Raw genomic sequence first — 20,318 nt, 5'->3', positions numbered from 1 at the left:
TTCATGCAGCAAATTACTGGCTAATAGTAAACTACTGTGGCATGTTTAGTTATTTGCTTGCAGGAGTGTTTTGTCATAATATAAAAATCTAAATTAGATATTTCAGCCCTACCTGAAACATGAAGAGTTTGTGTGCTGGTAATCTAAGCATCTGTAGAGGGGATCTGTTTTGTATACTTCTAATTTGTAAATGGCAGGTGCAGGTGGGAAAAACACAAATCCAAATTGCATTTGAAATACTGCGGATAGGTGTTAAGGTGGACTTAGAAAATACTCATTCCTTTTTTGTTCTGTAAGCTTTTTAGGAAATATGAGTTTTCTTGACAGCAGGTACATGGGGCCAGTATTGCTACATATCATGTGCCTGTGTAATGGCCTGTGGGGACTTTCAGCCACATTATGACTCAGAAAGTTGAGAACATAAAAATGAAAATGTCAGAGAAAAAAAATGTTCAGATATTTTTTGAATCTGTGTTTTACAAGTAGTAGTGCCACATGGTTAGAGTTACAGTAGTGACAGTGGGGAAAGGGAAGAAAACCTCGTCCCTTGTAAAAAAAAATGCTCTAAGAGAATAGTTAATATCTATAAAGTAATTTTTAAGCTTTTACATTGCTTTTTTCATATCATAAAAAGCTTCAGCTTATCCAAACTTTTCACACTGGGCTTTTTGTGTTGTTAGGGTTTTTTTATTTGTGATGTTGCAGAAGGAAAACACTCTGAAGATTCATCATTTTAGGTTAAAAATGAAACTAAGTTTTGGTTGCTGACTTTTCATCGATACAGATGAGTCAGAAAATGTCGCCTTGATTTTTCTTAATGGAAAATTTTTTTTAGGTGCTGAAGACATACTGTAATGTTTTCATCTTCATTTCATTATACTTCCTCCTTCAGTTATTGCATTGCTCTTGACATCCGAGATACTTTTGATTTTTTCTGGAGCTCTTTCAGTGTTTCTTTCCCTCTCCTCCTTTTGTGTTATTAATATCTTTTTTCTGTTTCTTCCTGGTGTCTTTTTTATGAGCCTTTATGAGCTGTGTGGACAGACAATGACCAGTGTTATGTTCAAAGTGTCATGTGTGAATGTCTTGAGCAGACACAGCTTTGAAGGGCCAGAACTTCTATCAAATAAAACCTGCAGTATTGGGAAAACACGTGGTACAAATTTGCCCCTACTTCATGTCCCTAATTCCTTGATAAGATGGAAACTCATCTTTTTCCTGAAGTTCTCTGAACTACCCTCTAAAGATCTTTTGTCTACAAGCAAGGCTTTAAGCTTTAAATGTAGGCTATTTTACAGTAATTCATGCAACATTGAAGTCTCTCAGTTGCAGCATTATGTGGCTTTTTTTTCCAATTTTTTTTTTTAAAGTATGGGATTGACACAAAACAAAATTTTTGGACTTCTGTTGATAGCTGAATCTTTTCTTCATGTAGGCATGTCTTTTCTGATCTGTATGTGTTACAGGAATTGATCATGAAGGAGTAAAGTAGGCAGTCTTACAAGTTTAGTGTGCTGGAGGAAGTTCCTGTCTGGTTAAAGACTTTTCCGGCTCAGGGCTGATTTTTTTTTTTCCCTCTTCCCCCATCCCCTTTAGGTTATATACTTGAAGAAAACACCAGAAGAAGCTTACAGGATGCTTTTATCTGGATCTAATCCGCCATATCTTCCATTTAGGTATGTGAACACAAGAAATGAGGCTACTTCTCTTTTTTGAAATTTGCTAAAAGTTTGGGGTTTAGATTGCCTCCCAAAAAGGCGTTTCATGTCTGTTATGGGTATTGTATGAAAATGACTGATTTCCAGAAAAAGTATTTTTTACATCTTGCATAGTTACTTGCTGTTTGTGGGAATAATAAATTATTTAGATCAATATAAGTCTTAAGTAAGACTCAGTCTAGCAAACTGTCAGGTTTTGAAAATAGTTCTTAGCATGTTTGTGTTTTAGCACTTAAACCTTTTCTTCATTATGCGTTGTGTTTTATTATTTGGAAGTCATTCAAATATTTGAAATTACCTAGTCCCTAGCTATTGAGACTTACAGGATTGAAGGGGGTTTTATGCTGTTACATTTTCTCTATTTTACAGAACAGGTACTGATATCAAGGTTAGAGTGTTTTCAGTGAATCACAGATAGCCTCTATCAACCTGTCTTTAAACTCTGTACTAAGGTCACATTGAGGCTTGAATCTGAGGAATTTTAGCTATCATGCCTATCTGATAGAGAGACTTCCAAATATTTTTCATGGTGTGGACTATGAAATTCCCTTATGATTTATGAATGAGAATACCTCATGGTATTCTTATGCAAACACTGGCAATAAAATGCAACTGTAAGAAGGTCAATATTCTCTCTTTTAGGGGAATCAGCATTTTGCAAGTAGTGTTCACTGTCAGCCAATGCACTTGTAAATGTAGACCTACCTTGTCTATATCAAATTCCTCTGATTCTTCAGCCACTCAGCAAAGGAGGATCAGATTGTTTCTTCTCATACTCTGCACAGAAGGCAGATGCAGTATAAACTGCTGGGGTTGTAGATTCTTTTTTATGTCAAGACCAATTTGGTTATGAAGTTTTAAACCATCAGCTACATTTGAAGAAAAGATATTAAATCACTGATAGCATTTATTGACAGAGAATTTAATACACTGTTCTGATCATTAATAGCTCTCCAGAACCCAAGTTTACTGAGCTACTGGTATCTATATTTTTTTTCAGCTAATCATAAAAGATACTTGGTACAATGCATTTAAAAATCAGTTATTTTAAACATGTCAGTGTTTTTTAACATCTCCAAGTTCTGTATAAGATACAGGGATCACAATCTACAATAAACAATGATCTGTATATGCCTTAGCATTGCTTCCATAAGGATCTGCTTCATGATTTATCCAGGCACAGAGGTGGTGCTCACCAGCCTGCAGTTGTCTGGCACTCCCTTTCTACTCTTTTTAAAAATAGGATGGATGTTTCCCTTATTCCAGTCACTGGGACTGGGCCTGTCTGCCATGACTTTTCAAATGTCATGGAGAGTGGCTTTGCAACACCACCAGCCAGTTCCCTCAGGACCCTGAGGATGGATACATCTCATGAGGCCCCATAGCTGAATAGCTGTATCTTGTTGACCAACTAAAGAAATTTACTGTTTAGAATTGTAGTAAATTGGTATGTCTTTAGGTTTTTGTCATCCCTGCCAAGGTGAAAATTAAGGTGTGTAGAAAAGAGATTTTGACAGAGTGAAGAAACTTACTTGTCAGGTACCAAAATGCTAAGGCAGAAAACTTGGGAGGAATAGTGTGTTTGCAGAACAGTCTCACAGGCCCTGTTGGCTTCAATCAAAGGCTATGGATTCTTGCCTTACAACTAATTCCTTATAATACTGATAAGCAAGGATAAGAAAATGCTGTTTCTTCTTGACTGGTAAGGACTAATGAAAGTAATTATCTCTGTGATTGTGAGGCTGATTGGAACCACAGTAACAAATTTAATGACACAAAACAATTTCCTATTAAGTGTTAATTGATTATTCATAGGTAATCCTTGTGAATTTGAATTAATGAAATTTTATTTCAAAATAGAATACTTAGCTATTCTAGAATCATCAAAGGAGGGATAAAAAAATAGAAGGCACAGCAAGATTTTCTGGAGATAATTTTATATTATATACAAAAGAGCTTTTTATGTTTCCCTGGGAAGAGTATACTATCCAAAAACATTGACGAAGGCAAAGTCCAGCAAGGAGATTACTCAAGTTTTGCTGTCTGGGTTGGTAGAATGATTACAAAAGAAGAATTGTTTAATTCCATCTGTCAACTTCAGGAGAAAATGGCAATAAATTTATGGAGTAGGATATTCTGAAACATAGCTACTTTACAGTCTTTTTCCAAGTGTTTCAAGCCCTGGGTTGCTGTGAAAGAAATTATTGTCTAAAGTTAAAGCTTTTGACAGTTATGGGGTTTTTGTGGTGGGTTGTCTGCTGTAGGTGGGATCTGGTATGTGTTTGGGCTTTTGTTGCTTCGTTTGGGTTTTTTAAGGCAAAGCTTTGGCAATGTTAGAGGGAGACATTCTTCTTGAGCCTTGCTGTCTCTAGAAGGACTATAGTGTTGGGAGCTTTGCTAGAATAATTAAACATCCTGATTTCTTGAGCATTTTTTCTTGCATGGTGTGGGGCTGGAAAGCACTTATGTTTCTTTTGGATCTGCTTTGGACTCAGTCAGCTCTTGTCTCTGGAGTAGAGCCTAAACAGATTCCGTTACCTGTGGTGTAGTTCATCCTGCTGGGGAAGATGGGTGTGTAACCTGGTTGTACTGGAGGGGGGACAAAGAGGAGTGAGGAAATAAAATGAAGAATTGTCATTAGAAGCTAGATGAGAAATGGAAAGTCTGACAGGGAGGGGCTATTAGTGTGTGGAGTTCACAGGTGGAGGTTGGTATATACAAGGAGGGCAAGTGGATCTGATGAGGGTCTGCAGTGAGACAATCTAGATTAGCTAGGAATGGGAAAGAAATAATTTAGTCATCCTCCCCGCTGTTTCAAAGCCTTTGAGACATTTACCCCTGGCCCCCATTCCAACATATTTGGACCATCTCTGTTGCAAAATCTAGCATAGTACAGAGGCTCAAGCAATTGAACCTGTGCTGGAAGCAGTAGCCTTAGGTAGTGTCAGCTTGGCAGAAACAAGGTGGTGCTATGAGGAAGTTTGCACTCTTTCCACGCCTTTAGTGTCCTGAAAAGAACTAAAATAACTCTTAATCAAAGCATAACCCAGATGTTTTACCTCTTCCCTCATGCTAAAGGTCTATAAAGGAAATAATTTGGAGATACTAATCATTGCTATTCAGTATTTACGGGCTTGAATTTATCTTGCAACCTGGAACTTAGATATTACATAACTTCTGTCGTATAGGTCATGTCTGTTTGAATAGTTTCAGTTAGTCAGTGAGCAATGATCAGTTAAGTGTTACAACCGGACTATTTTACAATTTTGTTAATTTGATATGTGAAGTGTCCTCTATTTGAAAAAAAAACAAAACAGACAACTTTGAATAGGGAGAAGCTGCAGCATTGTCAGATTCTTTGTGGAGTACTGAGGTAGATTTACATGAAGTGAGCACTGGGAAACTGATCTACTTTCATGTAGCTGAGTGACCTCAAAAAACCCTAATCGGCTTAGGTCTTCAGCTGGTATTTCATTTAAAGACAGCTTCAGCAAATACAGTTCAGGAAAAAAATCAGATTGCTTCTCTTACAAAATTCATGGAAATTTGTTTTGGTTTGTTTTTATAATAGAAAAGCTAAAGATAACTTGGCAGGATAAGGCAGTACTGTCTTTGAGACACTTTTGTCTTATTTTTGGCTGGTTCGCTGTCACTTGGTGACGCTCTAGTCTCTTGAAGATCTTATACTGTATCTTCTCACTTCCATTTAAAAACAGTGCTAACACCATTTAAAATTGTCATGAATACCAGTTGCCTACTGAGAAATAGGATTTCAGATTTTTACCTCAAACTACTTTGTATTGATGAAAAAACAAATATATTTTAATACTGTTATGTTCAGTCTCTAAATAATGATGTGAATTTCAGAGGTGGATTTTAGTTCATAGCTTCTGGGGTTTGTTTCTTTATTGGTAGGTGCTGGGGAAACAAATTGTTCTGTTATTGATAGTATTTAGTGGTTTGGTGAAAGGGAAAGCATTATGCAGTATTGAGGTCAGCTACAACTGTGAAATCGGATGTGGGATATACAACTCTGTAATGCCAGCTCAGATTCATACTAAATCTGCATCTCCTAGAAATACTCACATTTTTTCTCATTTTGAAACTGAATAGAGTTCTGTCACTATTTCAAAAGTAAGGTGGCTATTCATTTGGGCATGAAGGACTCCAAGAATACTGTAATGAAACGTGATCAGTACCTACTTTAATGGTCAGGTGCACATCAGGAGAAATTTGAGACATTGGATGCTGGAGGAAGTCTGTGTTAGCTGCCAGCATCTGTGTGCAGGTCACTGGTAACAGCTGGCTGTGGAACTGTAGCTGAGCTTACTGTACACCTGGAATTGTACATCTAGGTCAGCTTCACCATCCTCCCTCCCTCTTTTGTAGTATTTCTTACTAATGGCTTAGGGATCATGTGATTCCCCTCCCCAGCACAGTTTTCATGTACAGCACTATCAGATGCTTTTTCAGTCAAAAAAGTAATTATACAATAATTATACATACAGATAAAATAAAAGTTATATTCTTGTTACAATAAAATAACATTTAAAATAGAACCCGTCTGACACAACCATATCTTCTATTCATGTTTCTCTAAATATTTAGTTTTGTGGTCTGCATTTGTTGATTTTATTTCTGTCAGCCCTCCAGAAAACTGGTACATCTTTTAAACCCTTTCTGCTATGTATGTGTTCCCACTGGGGACCTTAATTTTTCTTCTCACAAGATGTTTTTGTTTGCTAAGAGAATTTTGTGCTAAAATGATCTGTTATCATGTGATATTCAAAATAATAATGTTAATCCATTATCTGTCAAAAACGTGTTGTCTGCAAAATTTATATATTAAGTTTAGATATGTTCTGCTTATTCAACATAGGGAAAATATTTTATGTATTCTCATTTTTAAAACTTCTCTGTTGGATTTGGATATGGAAGATTCATATACAGTTCAGAGTTCCCATTCCAAAATTTATGGTTAAGTGTGTTTTAATAATCTAATATTTGGAAAGCATTTTTAGATTGACCTGCCTGCAATATAACACTGCCAAAATAGTAGCTTTTAATTTTATTGAAATAATTTTCTATGAACACTGCTCAAAACTGGTAAACTTATTCTGCTCTTAAAGAATAGGAGAGAATTTTCTACTCTTAAAGTACTTGAGATTGAAGGAACATATCAAAAACTTCATACGAGTTATAGCAAGTTTTATCAAAAAAGTAAAGTTTTCAATGAAAGATTGAAATTTTGAATCAATTATAGATTAAATATGTATCTGCCTGAACCTAAAATTTTACTATTCTGATAAATTGCAGTTCTTAGGACTCTGTCTAAGATAGCAAAGAGAAAAGCTGTAAAAGATTTCCTTAATGAGTGATAAGGAAGTAATATGCTCAGGCAGAGTTTTGTTAAAATCAGAATGGTCTGAAGCAGACTTCGGAAAGTACATTTGCATTTTTCCACCATGCTTTTTTTTGGTGGTGTGTGTTTGATGGTGATTCTTTTTTCTTCTTTTACAGACAAATTGTAATTTTCATGTGGTATGCTGAGGTTAAATAATTTTAATTATATCGGGATAGCTTTTAATCACATCTGTAATCAGGCATCAAAATGGAAGCTTGTAAATTAATTCCAAGCTATTAGTCTTCTTTGCCTGCCCCTGTTAGTGTAACTCAGTTAAGACTTGAAAAATGTTTAAAGCAAGCTGTGCTTTATTTGCTACTATCTTTGCACAACCCAGAGAGGATGCAAACCTTCCTGTTCCAGGATAGCATAAATAATTTTGTAAAGAGCATGTAGTTACCTGATATAAAATTTGCACCTAAAGTAGCTTGCAGTATCTAACCACATTTAGTCTAAGCTACATCTTGGGTGGGGGAGTACTTTAGCCTGGACAAACTTCTAAAAAGATGTCTTTGAACTTTAATTCAGAGTTCTCCAAGGGTATGGAATAGTTTGAATGTATTCTGTTGTGTTCTGCTTTTGTTCTAGTTCTTAAAATAATTCTTTGTATATTAAATTAATTTGCATTAAATCTGTAGGGATGCTTCATTTGGGAACTGCACATACAATCTTACGATCTTGGACTGTTTACAGGGAGTAAATAAGGTAATAACATTTTTTCTTAGCAAAACAGGTTTTAATTGATTTTTAAAACTTGAAGAAAATCCTGTTTAAATGGATTATAAAACCTGGTTTCAGAGCAGATTTGTATATGAGTAGTGATGAAACCTAAGTTACTGAGGACTGTGTTTGAGTACTGATGGCAGAGGAAGGTTGCACTTTGATTGCCTTTGACAGCTTTTTGAACTTCACCTCATGAAGTAGAACATGAAAATGCACCAGACCTGGCTGGGGGACAGCTCTTAAGGCAAGACACTGTGCTAGGTCTGCTGATAGATCGTTTCTAACCATTGGTGAGAGGGAGTGACAGGTGATGAGGTCAAGTGAAACAGATACCTAGGTATATTGTCATTTAATCAGAATAGTTTTTGCAGGTACTTGGCCCCTGCTTTCCCCAAAACACTTGGCTCAGTGTTTGACACTGATCTTTTCAAAACTTTTTAAAACCAGTGAAAACTAATGTATCTTAATAGAGGTTTGATGTATCACTTTAAGTAGTCCTGAGCTATTAAGCTCCAGTATTGTTTTCTTAAAATATTTTGCATCAGTTCTTAAATGGGGACATGTAAATTTTGTTTGTCATTTCCCATTGTTTCGGGTGAATGGAACAGACTATAGGAACAGTGCTGTACAGATACTTTATAGACCACTTGTAAGTCTTAAAAGTGGCAAAACAAGTGTTTTTTAAAAATTGGAAAAAGAGAGATCAAGCTTAATATTTTTAGCTCTGTGGGGGTGGGAAAGGAGCTGTCAGTTACCAGCAAGACTGTAATTTGTGAAGCATTCTACAGATCCTGAAGATCTGAAGTAGTCAGTGCAATCACTGTAATTTATCTGCAGCTAATACATCAAAAGGACGGTGAGAATCAGTTTTTCCTCCTTTGTTCTCATAAAATTTATTATTTAATTTTTGTCTAGTTCACATACAGAGGTAAAAACACTTTGGGCAGAAAACATGCCTTAATTGAAAGTAGTCTTAGTTTACCTGGATAAATTTGGTGTTTGTATGTGTGTATGTAATATACATGTAATTCAGGGGGCCTGCAAGTTGTGGAGTGCAGCCAGTCAGCCATGCTTCAATGAAATACATTTTGTAAAATTAAAATCAGCTGTTCAGACAAACCTCCCAGTATCTTAGGTTTCATGAGAGGTCCAGTGATTGAGCCTATTTTGTCTGTAATAAAACTATTTTTCGTTTGTCCTAAAAAGATGATCGGTATGTAGCAAACAATGGCAGTCTGATTATTGGTTTTAAATCACAGATCTGTGATGTGGTCCTATCACACCTTAATTCCAGAATTTTGTGCAATATCTATGGTTTTTTTTAATGCAATTGGTTCAGTATAAATATATGCTTCAGAAATGTCTTCCATGAGTTTGGAATAAATATTGGCTATGAATTTTTTATTCATGGAATTGTTTTCAATATGGTTATTAGATACAAATCTTTAGTACAAATGTGGCATAAATAATAATAAAAATAGCTGAATACAAGACTTCTTTCATTTCTGTAATAAATACTGTCTAATGTAGTCTAGTGGACTTTATTGTACCTGTAAAATGTGTATTAAAAGAAATAATAGAAATACAGATTGTACATGGTGCTGCATTCTGTATATGCCATTTTACCTAGGTATTATGGTGGTAAAACCAGAGTATCATACTAAGTGAAGAAAATCAATAAGCTCTCAGTGTTCAATGTTTTGTTATGTCAAACTGCATGAAAATACATTTGGCATAGGAATCATTAAGTGAGTGTATGACAAAAAGGGAATTGCTATTTAACCTGTGTCTGCCTTACAGAAAAAAACCCCACAAGGTGGGGTGTGTAGAATCAATGTTACGATTTAAGTGATATGCAACAACCTTGTGTCCCATCCTGGTGTCTTTGGAGGGGAAATAATGAGCCTGACATGTTTCAGTGACATTGTTGGAGTTTTTGTTGTCTGTGTTGTTAATCTGTGCAAAATGTAATGTCTTAACATAAAAGCTTCAATAAGCCATAATTAGGGATTTACTTTTGCTCAAAAAAGTATTATAAAATGAGATTATATATTGTATTTCAGTGTAAACTGATGCCTTGTTGCCTTTTAGGCCTTGCAGCATGGATTTTTTGACTTTAAGACATTTGATGTGGATGAATATGAGCACTATGAGGTTTGTACATTTAATAATGCATTGAATGTGTTTGAGTTACATAAAATAGGAGTATTCAGTATCTCCCAACTTAGAACATACTGGAAGAACTTTTTAATTTGAGTAAAACCCAGTGTTCATTTGTAAGATATGTACATGGAAACCTATATGCTCCTTTTGAAGAATATGCAGAATTACTATCCTTGCAATTTCAGTGCACAGCCTAAATCTACTGTTTTCTTGTAGCCTTCCTGGCTTCTGGGACCTCTCTCATGCTTTCCAATCTTCTCCCAGGATACAATCCAAGGTCTCTCAGCTGACCCACAGAATGTTTTCTTTCAGCACTTGTTAGCTCCTGCTTCCACTCCTATTAGTCCCAAATATATGACAATTTTATAGCCACATAGATGAAGCAAATTTTGAGGAGTTTTTAGTAAGGATGCATTATGTGGAATTCTAGTTAAGGAAATACATCCAAAGTATTTCCGTAATGAAGTCCCAGAAAGCTAACAGGTGTATTTCACTGTTCTGCCAACTTTCCTACAACCTAGGTATAGGTATTCTGGTTGGCTCTAGATGTTTCTAGGACTTTGTAACATGTACACCTTTATTTGCTGGTAGTAAAAAGTTACCTCAAGCTACATTGATTTAGAGAAGCTTTAAAATATGCCATGCTGTACCTGTGGACTGGGCTGTGTGCAGAGGAAATCTCAGGCACAGAAGGTGTGTGTACATCTGGTCCAAAAGAGTTGCATGATCTTTGTCTACCAGGTCTCACTCCAAGGAAGGGAAAAGGTTTTTACTGAAGTCGGTGACAATCATTTAGTTTATTGGACATTGTCTTTGGAACACCTATACATTCCTGTAGCTGTACGGGTTAAGGAGAAAGATATATAAACTAGAGGTGTGCTAAATATTTGAATATAAATTAATTCTCTTTTTAAACTTGTGTTGCTTTACTGACGCCACATATTCTTCCACACTATTGCAATTTTCAGAAAACTTGGAAGTTATGAGAATAAAGTTGCTAAGTTTGAAAATCTCCATTTTAAAAGCATTTCCTATAGCTGTATGTATTTCAGGTACATACTGAAATGCTTCATAGATGTTCAAGAAAGTGAAGAAGAGGAATAAACAATGGAAAAAATTAATTGACAGCACATCTGTACAGTAGATGTCTGCAGCAGGCAGTCTGTAACACCAATCTGCCTATTTTACTAAACTTGAAAGCATTTGTAAAAGGATTTCTGTATCCTGCAATGTTCCATAATGATTGGGTTCAAAAATTGGTATAGCCTTTGCAGAATTACCAAAATTAAATGAACAGGAAGTAAAATTTAAAATATGAAATTGCTGCTTTCTGCTTACTCCATGTACAAAAAGAAAAACTCAGTCTAAAAACAAATGGTAGTTTGGAATTCTGTATGTATAGTAGGTGTTAGTCTGCTTGAAAAAGAGCCTTAAAATAATTGCCTAAAGCTATCCCATTATCTTGTTTAAGGCTTACCATTATTTTAACATGTGAAAAGTACATACATGTGAATGATGTTTATAGTATGCTGTTTGCTGAGTTTAAGAAGCAAGAATTTGGAATCATCTTTAATTTTTTGTCCATTTTTTGGTATGTCTCCTTTTTTTTCACGCATCATGGTCAGCTTTGTGTTTAGTTACGTCCCGTGCTATATTTCAAAAGCTTTAAATGTTACAGACTTTTGCTATGTTAGGTCTTCAAATGTGTGGTTTTGTAGACAAAAGTTGCATACAACTTAAATGGAGCAGGTTAAAAGGAAATTGTTTCATGTTTATAGTTCTTTCATCTTACTATCTTATCAAGGCAGCTAATTCCCCTTTTGTTGGACTGGAAGTAAATTACTGATTGGGTTTTTTAGTAGTAATGATGTTTGCATGTAGTGTCAAACATATGCATATACACATATACAGAGATACCTGTTGTTCATATTGATAAAAATTGAAATTATTTGTCATGACCCCTGTAACTATAAAGAACTTAATCCACAAATAAAACTGGTGATACAAACACAAAAATCTTTTTAGCTTACTGAACAGGACTTCTTCCCTGAAGGGAGTAGGGGTGCTGCAGGGCTGAAATGTCAGTCTGTGATACCCGTGGGGGGCAGGGGTCCTGGTTTGGCACTGAGCTTGGTTCTCCAGTCGTTATGCAACCTGGGTAATTTCCAGGAGTTTCCATTGTGTAGGGACATTGGGAGCAAGCCTAATGGGCTCAGCTAAGCAGACAGTTCCTGGATTGATTACAGTGGTGTCCATTATTAGAACCTTTCACTCATTAGTATGTTCTGATGAGCTGAGAGCTAAAAACACAAGCTTAATAATGCAGCTGAACTGAGTGCCATGTCCTTAAAAGTCATGCTGAGAATAACTGCACTGCCAAACAAGGAATGAGCAGTCTTCAATTAAAGAAATAAAAGAAGGCAGTTTAGAGCTACAGTTCATGTTACGTATTTCCAAAGAAGCTTTCATTTTCAGCAGTGACAGAATTTGAAGAGCCTTTTAAAAGGCACAGTAAAAGTGAGCAAGAAATGCAAAATGTCATTATTTGAAAGTTTATTAAAATCTAGTCTCTTTATTTAATTTACACTTTTCTTCTTTCTGATTACTGGCTCATCAGAGCTTATGCCAATATGTAAATTTCAGTTTCTACAGGGAAAGGGTAATTGTTTTGAAGGCTAATTGGTTTTTAATTTGTTTTCTGTGAATTGGGTTTTTAAGCTAGTGCCTCATGAGGAAGCACTTTTCCATAATTTTTCATTAAAACATAGAAGAATGATGGTGTTTGTCAGTATTATTAATAGGTATTCTGAAACACCGAACCCTCTCAAGGAGAAATATCTTACATAAAGGATCTTCCTGCTTTTATTGGAAAACTTAAGCAAGTTTTACTTATATTTCATTTTATTAAGATCTGAGAAGCAGTTTATGCTTAATTTGTCCCATATATTTAAGCTAGCTAATTACATTTGAAGTGTTTTGTTTTAATGCCACAAGAACACAGTGAAGAGTAAAACAAAATCTTGACTAATTTTTTTTTAACTTGTATATACAGATATTAAAATGTCTTTCTTTTCTGAAATTTTTGTAGCGAGTGGAAAATGGTGACTTCAACTGGATTATTCCAGGAAAGTTTTTGGCTTTTAGTGGACCACACCCGAAAAGCAAACTTGAAAATGGTATGGTGTATGTTTTAATGCTGTGCTATGATCTTATTTTTCCAGCATGTAAAACCATCACAGCAAAAAATCAGAAGGCAATAGAGGATCATAGATCCGTTTTAATCTTCAGCAATAATCATCCAGTGAGCATTTTATATATGCTCATAGAATTTAATTCAAAAAGTTTTGGAATTCTTCTTTGCCAGAAGAATTTCAATTCTTCTAACAGTCAGTAACTTTTCATCCTGTGACAAAGTGCCTGAGAGACTCAGGTCACTTACTATCCTCCTGGAACCTGCCACCTGATACAGTAAGTGTGCAGAACTAAAGGTGAGTTGAATTAAACACAGATGACTATGTTAGGAGTTTTGTGACACAGACCAGGAAAGACTTAAAAGAAGCTTGCCTTTCCTACTGAAGATCCTTGGGGTAATGTGAAGAACCTGGGGAATGTGGTCTAGTGGAATAAAAAAAAAAGGAATATTTTTGGTTCTGAAGTTTATCCTTTGACTATTCCTCCTGTCCATAATATAGATGAGCAATCTATTTTCCATAAAAACAGTGTTTCCTCTTCAAGCATGCTTCTATTCTTTGATCTGCAGCTTGACTCTAGATAAACAGCTGTTCTGAATCGCTGAATTCATATGTTCCCAGGTTTATGTATAAATCCGCCTTGCAGAGAAGAATGGGGGCTTAATGTGAGACAGAACAGTGTTTCACGTAGATTCTGTTTTAACTTTTTGCCTCCTAATACTTTTTATAATAAAAGTGGTCTTAATGACCATTTTTAGCCTTTTTTTTTTATATCCCTTAACATGTTTATTCTGAATAAAGTATTAAAGCATTTTTAGTATTAGTGTGTTTATTATTAAAAAAGTTTTCAGGGGCTATTTTGTTTAGCAGGATTTTGAACTTCATGAACCTAGGAAATTATTATATATAACCTATATATATAACCTATATATATATTATATATATATGTGGCTTTATATTTTTTATAGGTTATCCTCTTCATGCACCTGAAGCCTACTTTCCTTATTTCAAGAAGCATAATGTCACATCAATCATAAGACTAAACAAAAAAATTTATGAGGCAAAACGCTTTACTGAAGCTGGTTTTGAGCATTATGATCTGTTCTTCATTGATGGCAGTACACCAAGTGACAGTATAGTCCAGAGGTTCCTGAACATCTGTGAAAATGCTGATGGTGCCATCGCTGTACATTGTAAAGGTATGTGCACCTATTCATTTCTGACTGAAATTCAAAATAAGTATAAATCCATAGAGTGTATCCCAGAAATACAGCATTTAAGAACACTTTCAGATTGTGGGAGTAATAATGCTTTATGGTGCTTGACTAAATATATGCCAAATATTCGTTGTTTTCCTGTGTATATGTAATCCTTACATCCTACACTGTTATTTGCAAGAACTGACAATCTGTTGTTCATTGTTCTGTGGGGTTTTTTCAATATGACTTGAAAACTTGGGATTTAGTTGATGCAGGTTTCTTCTTTGCATTATGCTTTCACAGCATTATGATAATTGTCCAGGAAATGAAAAACACTAAAAGGTTTTCTTTGTGCTTTTTGTCTGTTCTACATTTTTCTGTGGAGTATGAATTCCACATTTCAAGTTGATGTGAGTTATTGTGATGCCAGCATTTCAAACCAGCCTAATTCAGCAAACCAGCCAGAAAATACACCAAACATGCTTAGTCAAGAGAGATTAACAAAGGCTTCTAAGAGTTCAGCTTGATTTATGTTTAGAGTTGTGTAAGGACATTGTGGAGATAAATGTCTTGCCTGATCAGAAGAAAGAATAATACTATTCATAATTTTCCTGTGAACAATAAATATGCATATCAAAGATAAACAGGTTTATTTTCCAACAAGTTGTTACTGTTGCTAGAACCCAGCTGTTCTGGCATTGATAAGCTGGGCATCTGCCAATTAGCTAAATAAGAGTATAAATCATCGATTAGCAGGAGGTTGTTAGTAAGTTATTCTCCATGCTTAACTGCTAAAGGAATATAACACACTTGGTAGTGAGTTATAGATGTGCTTTCTGCACTGAAGTATTTTTGATCTTTTGTCTGACCATTTAGCAAGCAAATCAACAATCTTGTTCTTTTTCATTTTTATACCACCCTAAATAATTCTCTACAGTATTAAATCAACAGTTAACTCAGGCCTTACTCAGGTAGAGTTATATTCCAGAGGTGTTCTGAGCACAGCTATTACTCCAGAAACTGCTTGTCTCAGATGAGATAGAACAGCTAATTGCAGAGGATTGCAATGGAAAGTTTGTACATAAGCAGAATGTTGGAGGGAAGAAATGAAATCAATACTTCGCCTTTTAAGTGAGTCTTCAGAGCTTGTCTTCCAAGCTACAATTACGGACCCTCACTATGTGTGAACTTCTACCTTCATCCTACCTAAATCATCTTCACTTTCAAAAAAGTCAGAGTTAGTGGTTAAATGTAAAGAGCTTGTAGTTGCGTATAGAATTGTCAGCAGAGATGTCTGGCTGCTTGCAGAGTTTCCATTTGGATAGTTGTTGGTGCATAAACAATAGCAGGCTACTGTGAGACCCTAAATTGCAAATACTGTATTTATGGGAAATAAGGTTTAAATGGGGAAACACTTTACTACTACATGAGACACAAAGCTAGAAAGAGATTAATTCTTACTTTCTAGTTTTGAGATTTGACTCATAGTAAAAGCTAATTTCTCTGTGTCTCTGTTGTCCCCTTAACAACAGGATTAGTTTGGGATTTGTTGGGCAATGGGTTAAATTTTTTTAAGCTATTGATATCTAAAATTATACACTGGACCACAGTCATTGCTGTTTATACAGATAGCAGTAAATAGTTTTATGTGCTGGTTTCACGTAAAAAAAAAAAAAATGTTTCAAAAAGAAGAACCCACTGACTTGCTCTCTGTTGAGATATGATGTGTTTGCACCATGGGTTCTAGGTACTTGTGCTGGCCTCTCAAAGGTACTTTGATTATGGTTTTTTACCAGTATCATAAATATGAAGTTGGTATCCAGCTTGATCACAGCTTTTTAAAAAATTTTGGCCTTTTTTAAAGTTCAGAGTATAATTTTTCAAGAACCACAAGTGATCACTGTTGCAGGTGTGCTATTAAACATTAACTTTTCTAAAGTATGAAAGATTTGTCCCTATATCTGTACCTAGCATTGAAATTGAATTATGTGATAAATGGGACACTGAATAGAAATTTTCTTCAAATAGTAATATGGTGAATTGCATGGAAGTTTTTTTAAATCCCATACTTTTATTTGATAATTCTGGAATGCTCATCCCTTCATATGTGGCTGTTGCCTCTTGTGTTTCTGTAGCTGGCCTGGGGAGAACAGGAACACTGATTGCCTGTTACATAATGAAGCACTACAAGTTCACACATGCTGAAGCCATTGCTTGGATAAGAATATGTCGCCCAGGCTCTATTATAGGACCCCAGCAACACTTCTTGGAAGAGTATGTATACATTTATATGTACCTTCTTTGCTCCTCTCCATCCCTGTCCATCTTGCAGTATATGTAGGACCTAATTTGTCTACTGACATTTGAAAGTTATTGCCTGTTCAATAGATTTAAGGTTAGTTAATAGGGGATTGAAATCTGAGTTACTCAGAAGCAGTCAACTTCTCTGGAGTTCTGTGCATTTTGTCCCCTTAGAAGGACACAGGGCCTCAAGACTGCACGTTTCTGTTCTGGGGAATTTAGGATTTAGACGCATGTGTTGGAAGTGGACAAATGTGGACAAAAGATTAAATCAACAAATAGGATTAAATATTAGCATTGAAAGAATAGTCTTTAAATACTTTATATACCATCTATGGCACTTAAAATTAATCTTAAAATGGTATCATTTGTATGGTTTTACTTTATTGTAACTGAAGATTAAATAAGTACTTGGTAGAAAGCTTATGATCTACGTCAGATTCCTCAGCATGATGCATGAACCATTCCTCATTTGGGATGTATTAAACATTTCTCATTTGGAACTGGTAGTTCTAGGCAAACAAATGTATGGTTCTAATACAACTTCAGATTTGATCCTGACTGGAAATGAATGACAGTGATGTAGATAGTAAGTTTAATGTCATAGTGGTTTCTGTGTTGTGCATTTAAAATTGTGGTTATGCTGATATATTTGAGTTAATGGCATGGTGATATTTACTTGGAGGCATTCTCACTTTTATGGGACAAAGCATTTTAAGAAATTCCACTACAAATAGGAAAAATAATTTATCAGCTCTCTTAGGTAGTGTGTAAATACTGTAAAAGATGCACTGACCTTGAATCTTAAAATCCATACGATATTGGAGAGAAAGAGGTATTACTGTAACTGAAGAGAAATAGAGCATGAATGAGGGGTTTTATTTCTTTTCCAGTGCAACTGCATGGACACACCTCTATTTGTGAGGTGGCTTGCTCTTATTCAAAATACTGCAGATCACAAGCTACAGGTGTTCACTGGAGCCAGATTATACTTCTTCAGACAGTGTTGATGATTGGATGATACACTCTTAAAAATGACTTGCACAATAGAGCAAAATGAAAAGAAAGCTAGTAGGTAATGTGAACACTAAGTGCTGTTTACTTTCAAGATAGGAAAAACAAGGCCCATGTCCTTTCTTGGTTTGACTGAAGGAATACTTGGCTTGGTTTTATAGATAGGCAAAGATCCTTCGGATCTACCTACATTTGTTACAGCTGAGAGCTGCAGTGTTGTTCAGTAAGAATTTTCTTCTCTCCTAAGGGTAGTAGGTACCTGTTTCAAAAGTCAGAGAAAAGTCAAGCAATGACACCAGTGGTGTCAAAATGGGGCTAGGAAAGAATGTCAGTTACATCTTTCTAATATAAAATGTCTTGCTCTCAGGGCTGCAAAGTTGTGTCTTACAAAAGGTAACATCTTGCAATTTCGATCTCCCAAGCTTCAAAGGTGTCAAAACCTAATTTAGATTCCTTGAGGTTTGATAAGGGAGGTTGGGGTTTTTTTTAATAGAAACTCTTCCACTTAAATGTGTATCAGATCAGTTTGTTACTGCATATGCAATAATCTTGAAAGACTTCAATGGTATTTAAATTCAAGTATGTTTTCTAGGGTACTTCTGTTAGGTGGACTAAGTGGCACTCCCTCTCCTTCCCAGTGGTGTTTACTAAGGATGTGGTGAAATTTTTCTGAAGGGCTTTACTTCTGCATTTATTATTGAGCAAGCTTAGGCAGTTGGCTCACATCCATTAGCTCTTCAGGTCTGCCATAATATTTTGTTTCCAAACAAATGCTTCCAGTGAAAGTGTATTCTGATTTAATTCCTCACTGTTTTCTTCTCTTTTCAGTGTAGGAAATCAATGTTGTTTCAATAGCATGTGATAGGGTCTCAGTTCTTGGATGGAACTAGCATGACTGGTACCTACCCAGCAAACTTTCTTATTGAGGAATAAGGCAGACTCATAGAAAAAAGTCTGCTCTGCCCATGCATGTTGAAGCAAAGAAATTGTTATTATTTTTTATCACCTGGTTGAAGGATATATTCTTTCACTTTCTAAAAATCAATATTAGAGTCCTGGTGAATTTTACATGACTACATCCATCCAATTGCACTGCACAGGTCAGCTGTAGTTTCCCTGGACAATATCTCTAGCCAGAAAACACACACTAGTAAGTTGCAAAGTTCTGTATCATCAGTTATGCTACACATGATGTATATAAAAAACTGGTTTATATTATTTTTTAAGTTGTGTTTTAAGAGCCATTAAAACATGATCACAAATTCCTATTTAGTTAACCTCTTTCCCCAGAAGGATTTGAGAAAATGAAGTTTTAGTACTGTGATGACTATAGATTTATTTGGTGATTCTCAAGGGGTTTTTGTTGTTTCTAAGTTTTTAGACTTTAAATTTTTTTTTTTTTGTGATAGACATGTAAATTTTTTTCCAGATGAAGGTGTACAGAAGACTCAAATGTTGGCAATCTGTAAGCATCCATGTTTTCATATGTTTTTTTATGTGTATGCAAATTTGTTGATCTGAATGGCTTTGGTTTTGTATCCTGAAGGAAGCAAGCAATGTTATGGCGGGAGGGAGATCTCATCCGATCAAAGCAGAAACAGCGAGGAGTTGATGGAAACATTAACAGAGTTCTTTGTGGCTTAAATGACATTTCCATCAGTGACAGTCTGAATAAAGCACAAGACTTGGATCAATACAAGGAGGTAGGTGTTAGGAAAAATTTCAAATAAATTGAAGCTGAGCTTTTAATAACTAGCTACAGATAACTTCTAAATATTTTTAGGACATAATTAGAACAAATCTCCACTTAATAAAAAAGATCTAGTAATATTTAAAACTGTTACAGGTAATTTTTCAAGCTTCTGAAGGTTTGTATTATTTCAAGTCATTCTCTCAGGATTTTCAGTTGTTTTCTTGAGAATGAAGGAAAACAAAAAGTCATCTTTCCTCCTGGAAACCAAAAATGTGCTTATTCCAGGTTTTTAACTAATAATAATGCCGGTGTGTATAAATGTCCAACAGACTTCCTTGAAGTAAATAAATGCTGGCATTAAGCTTGAGATTCGTGAACTTTGAGGTCAGGTTCTGCAAAAGCCCTATGTGAGTGTGTTTGTACAGAGGCACATTTCATGTACCAGAACTATGCAAAGAGTAGTGCCACGTCTGCAGAAGACAGCAGAGCAGCCTTCTGGGTTCTGATCTTTGTGAAGGGAGATACTCGGTGCTTCTAGGATTTGATAGATTCCCTTGCTTACATACTTTTGTTTCCCAGAATGATTCTGAAGACAAAGATGTGGAAGCTCAGAATGGGATGACACAGGGAGATAAGCTGAATGCCTTAAAAAGTCGTAGACACCCTTGTTCTGCTACAACAGGAGCTCTGAGGTAATTATACCAGCCTGAAGTAATTTACAGTTTTAAATTCTGTCCATTCTATCAGATCTGTGTGGCAGGTAAATTATCTTGTTTAGGGCAGTGGTGCTACTGTACCACTGCCTGTGGTGGAAACTTCTCCAGGTATGTATCTATTAGTTGCAGATTTGGTTTATTAATCTTTTTCTTCTCTTCTTTTTTGCCTTCTGCCTCCCTGTTTAGCAATGCCTTG

At 35.5% G+C, this 20,318-nt stretch overlaps 1 protein-coding gene across 3 annotated transcripts in view; it reads left to right on the top strand.

Annotated features, from left to right (window-relative positions):
• CDC14A (cell division cycle 14A) overlaps window positions 1-20,318 on the top strand; it is a 51,213-nt gene that overhangs the window by 17,952 nt on the left and 12,943 nt on the right. For all 3 annotated transcript variants that reach the window (XM_030278660.4, XM_030278659.4, XM_072932540.1), the window contains exons 5-12: window positions 1,597-1,676; window positions 7,761-7,827; window positions 9,937-9,999; window positions 13,097-13,184; window positions 14,168-14,398; window positions 16,534-16,672; window positions 19,260-19,416; window positions 19,986-20,098. In XM_030278660.4, coding sequence (XP_030134520.2) covers window positions 1,597-1,676; window positions 7,761-7,827; window positions 9,937-9,999; window positions 13,097-13,184; window positions 14,168-14,398; window positions 16,534-16,672; window positions 19,260-19,416; window positions 19,986-20,098 — 938 coding nt within the window. The remainder of the gene's footprint in view (window positions 1-1,596; window positions 1,677-7,760; window positions 7,828-9,936; window positions 10,000-13,096; window positions 13,185-14,167; window positions 14,399-16,533; window positions 16,673-19,259; window positions 19,417-19,985; window positions 20,099-20,318) is intronic.

The sequence above is a fragment of the Taeniopygia guttata genome, chromosome 8 (assembly GCF_048771995.1).
Source record: "Taeniopygia guttata chromosome 8, bTaeGut7.mat, whole genome shotgun sequence".
In the NCBI taxonomy this organism is placed as follows: Eukaryota; Metazoa; Chordata; class Aves; order Passeriformes; family Estrildidae; genus Taeniopygia; species Taeniopygia guttata.
The sequence above is the reverse complement of the archived record's forward strand: the minus strand, read 5'-3'. Positions and strand labels throughout refer to the sequence as shown.